Source organism: Myotis lucifugus, unplaced genomic scaffold (assembly GCF_000147115.1).
Source record: "Myotis lucifugus unplaced genomic scaffold, Myoluc2.0 scaffold_1530, whole genome shotgun sequence".
NCBI lineage: Eukaryota > Metazoa > Chordata > Mammalia > Chiroptera > Vespertilionidae > Myotis > Myotis lucifugus.
The window spans coordinates 33,733-37,152 of NW_005872578.1; the positions used below are offsets into that span (position 1 = coordinate 33,733).

Consider the following 3,420-nt stretch of genomic DNA (forward strand, 5'->3'; position numbering starts at 1 on the left):
TGCTGAGGAGGCAGGAGAGGCTCCCTCCCCACCGCTGTACTGGCAGCCATCAGCCTGGCTTGTGACTGAGCAGAGCTCCTCCCATGTGAGAGCAACCTGACCACAGAGGGCAGCTCCTGCATTAAGCATCTTCCCCCCTGGCTGGTCAGTATGTGTCACAGTGACCAGCCAGTCCCAGTCCTTTCTGCTGTTAGGGTCAGTTTGCATATTACCCTGTTACTATATAGGATAGAGGCCTGGTGCATGGGTGGGGGCAGGCTGGTTTGCCCTGAAGGGTGTCCCGGATCAGGGTGGGGGTCCCGCTTGGGTGCCTGGCCAGCCTGGATGAGGGGATGATGGCTGTTTGCAGCTGGTCACACCCCCTTCAGGGTAGGGGTCCCCACTGGGGTGCCTGGCCAGTCTGGGTGAGAGCCTGAGGGCCGTTTTCAGGCTGGCGGGTGACTGAAGCTCCCAACCTCTCCTTTTTTCTTTTTTTTTTTTTGATTCTGGGATTTATTTGCCTTCTATGGCTGTCACTGGAACTGAGGGATGGCTTTAGCTCTGAGGCTTGGCTCCAGCTCTGAGACCTCGGCTGCTGAAAGCAGGTATCTGCTTTTGTTTGGCTTCTATAATTGAAACACTGTTACAGCTCCAGCTCTGAGGACCGGCTGGCTGAAAGCAGGTTTCTGGGCTCTGTTTAGCTTCTATAATTGCAACATAGTTGCTTAGAGTGCAGCTCAGAGGCCGGCAGCAGCAGGTGGGGAACCTTGGCTTCCTACATCACTGGAGCAAGCCAGCCTCCTGTTCGCTTCAGCTGCCTGGCTGCCGGCCACCATCTTGGTTGGCAGTTAATTTGCATATCTCGCTGATTAGCCAATGGGAAGGGTAGCGAAGTTGCAGTTAATTACCATGTTTGTCTATTATTAGATAGGATATATTTGAGTGCAGAAGGGATGCACACTATGAGAAGAAGGGAATATCACCAAAGAGAGCAGATATGTTGCAGAATTAAAAATTCAAGGTAGCCATGAAAAGAACAGTTGACAGGATATGCAAAAGGCATCCTCATTATGGTTTTACGAATCATAAAAAAGTAAGTACAATATCATGTCCTTCAAAGCAGTTTCAGATTGTGGTGTGTGTTTCTCCAGTAAATTTTTAAATAGGATAATTTAATTATAAAAATTTACAGAGGAAATAAATTTTATTTTATTTTTAATAAAGTAAAATGACAGTTAAATCTTAATTCATGGCAGAAATGTTCTGAAATATTAAAATCTTACCGAGTAATCTCTTTTTCTAAATCACCAATTTCATTTACTTCTTGCTGCAACCTCTGCTGCAGAAATATATTTAAGTCAATATATTTCTTTAACTCTTCTTTTTTGTGCTGACATTTAAAAAAAAATTAAAGAAAATTATTTTTAAAAATCTAGAGACTCTTCTTTTTTAAAAATATGATTTCTAATGAATTCATGAATAACATGCATACACAAGTTTATAAATGGTAGTAGACAGGTTTATAAGATCTAGTTTATAAACTTGATGCCAATAGGACAGATTTAAAAAATAATGATATCTTACAGCAGCTTAAATTGATTTTACAGTTTCACCACTTTCTTTATGGAAATTAAATTGCCAAAGTTTGTGAAAACAGAGGTTTTAATATATAAATTACTAAGGGCTAAAATAATTTTTAAGGCTACATTGACCTTTTAGTTTCTAAAGATGCCCTAGAAACATTTTCATCAATAGTTCAAGATATTCCAGGTTCAATTAAATCACATCTTATTAAGGTAATCTTTGAAAGCTTCCCATGCAGTCCCCATTACCTTATGGTGGTAATCTGACTTTAGGATGAGGTAGAATCTCATTCTCTGTAAGCTTTCTTCCATAGGTTTCATTTTCTACTTTTCTGTTACTTTCCTCTTTAAATAAAATGTGTTCTCTATGTTACATAAAATCATAACTTTTACTTGATTTTTGTAGCTTTTTCTGTCATCCTGTCATCCCCACCCATTAAATATAACATTTTTTTAATGCAAAGGTCTCACCCATATATTCATATTTTCACCACTCAATCTTTTTTCTTTCTTTCTTTCTTTTTTTTACATAAGAAGCTGACTTTCAATTCTATAATTTCACTAAAATTTTTTGGAGAGTCATCTTCTTTTAGTCCTTTAATACTTTACTTCTCAGCAGCAACTGATAACAGTGATCATATACACACTGTCTCTCCAGTCCTTCAACTGCACTTCATTTCTAAACAGTAAACATGATGTACAGTCTTCCACTCTGTCTATTGCTTTTTTATTTATTTACTAAGGGCCTGGTGCACGAAATTCGTGCACTGGGTGGTGGTGGCAGGGAGTGTCCCTCAGCCCAGCCTGCCCCCTCTCACATACTGGGAGCCGTCAGGTGTTGACCCCATCACCCTGCAATAGCAGGATCGGCCCCTTGCCCAGGCCTGACGCCTCCCCAAGAGGTGTCAGGCTTGGACAGGGGACCCCCATCTCCTCCCAATCACTGGCTCTGACCCCTGCCCAGGCCTGATGCCTCTGGCCCAGGAATCATGCCTGGGCAGGGAACCCCCATCTCCCTCTGATCTCTTGCTCCACCCCCTGCCCAAGCCTGACACCTCTGACCCAGGCTTCAGGCCTGGGCAAGGGGACCCTCATATCCCCCCAATCACCGGCTCCACCCCCCACCCAGGCCTGATGCCTCTGGCCCAGGCATCAGGCCTGGGCAGGGGACCCCCAGCCCCCTCCGATTGCTGGCTCCGCCCCCCCGCCCAGGCCTGATGCCTCGGCCAGAGGAGTTGACCCTCATCACCCTCCGATCGCTGATCACCGGATAGGCCCCTTGCCCAGGCCTGAGGCCTCCGGCAGAGGTGTCAGGCCTGGGCAGGGGACCCTCAGCTACACGCGGTTGCAGGCTCCACCCCTGCCCAGGCCTAACACATCTGGCCAAGGCATTAGGCCTGGGCAGTGTACTACAAGATCCCCGGATCTCCCGCTCTGCCCCTGCCCAGGCCTAACGTCTTTGGGCCAAGGCTTTAGGCCTGGGCAAGGGGATCCCTAGCTCCCAGGACTGCCGGCTCCGTCCCTGCCCAGCTCCCATTGCTGGCTCCACCCCTGCTTCCCGCTATCACTGGCCCGGGCGGCAAAGCACCTGGTTCTCTGATCACTGCTGGGGGGGCAGGGGCAAAAGGCGGCCCCAGGGGCGCCTTTTGCCCTGCCCCCGGCCCCTTAACCCCCCCCCCGGGGTTCCGAACCACCCATCAGGGGCAAGGGGGCTTCCTTCCACCCTTTCCCCTTTTGCCTCCCAGCATTGGGCCCACCATATGCAAAATAGCCGGCCATCTTTTGGTGGGGGTAAACTGGCCATCCTTGGCTGGCCAGTTAATTTGCAATATCGCCCTGATAAGTCAATGGGAAAGGG

At 47.6% G+C, this 3,420-nt stretch overlaps 1 protein-coding gene across 1 annotated transcript in view; it reads right to left on the reverse strand.

Annotated features, from left to right (window-relative positions):
• Positions 1-3,420, reverse strand: part of LOC111824447 (ankyrin repeat domain-containing protein 18A-like) — a 27,407-nt gene that overhangs the window by 9,497 nt on the left and 14,490 nt on the right. Inside the window, exon 3 of the mRNA XM_023748551.1 lies at positions 1,263-1,318. Coding sequence (XP_023604319.1) covers positions 1,263-1,318 — 56 coding nt within the window. The remainder of the gene's footprint in view (positions 1-1,262; positions 1,319-3,420) is intronic.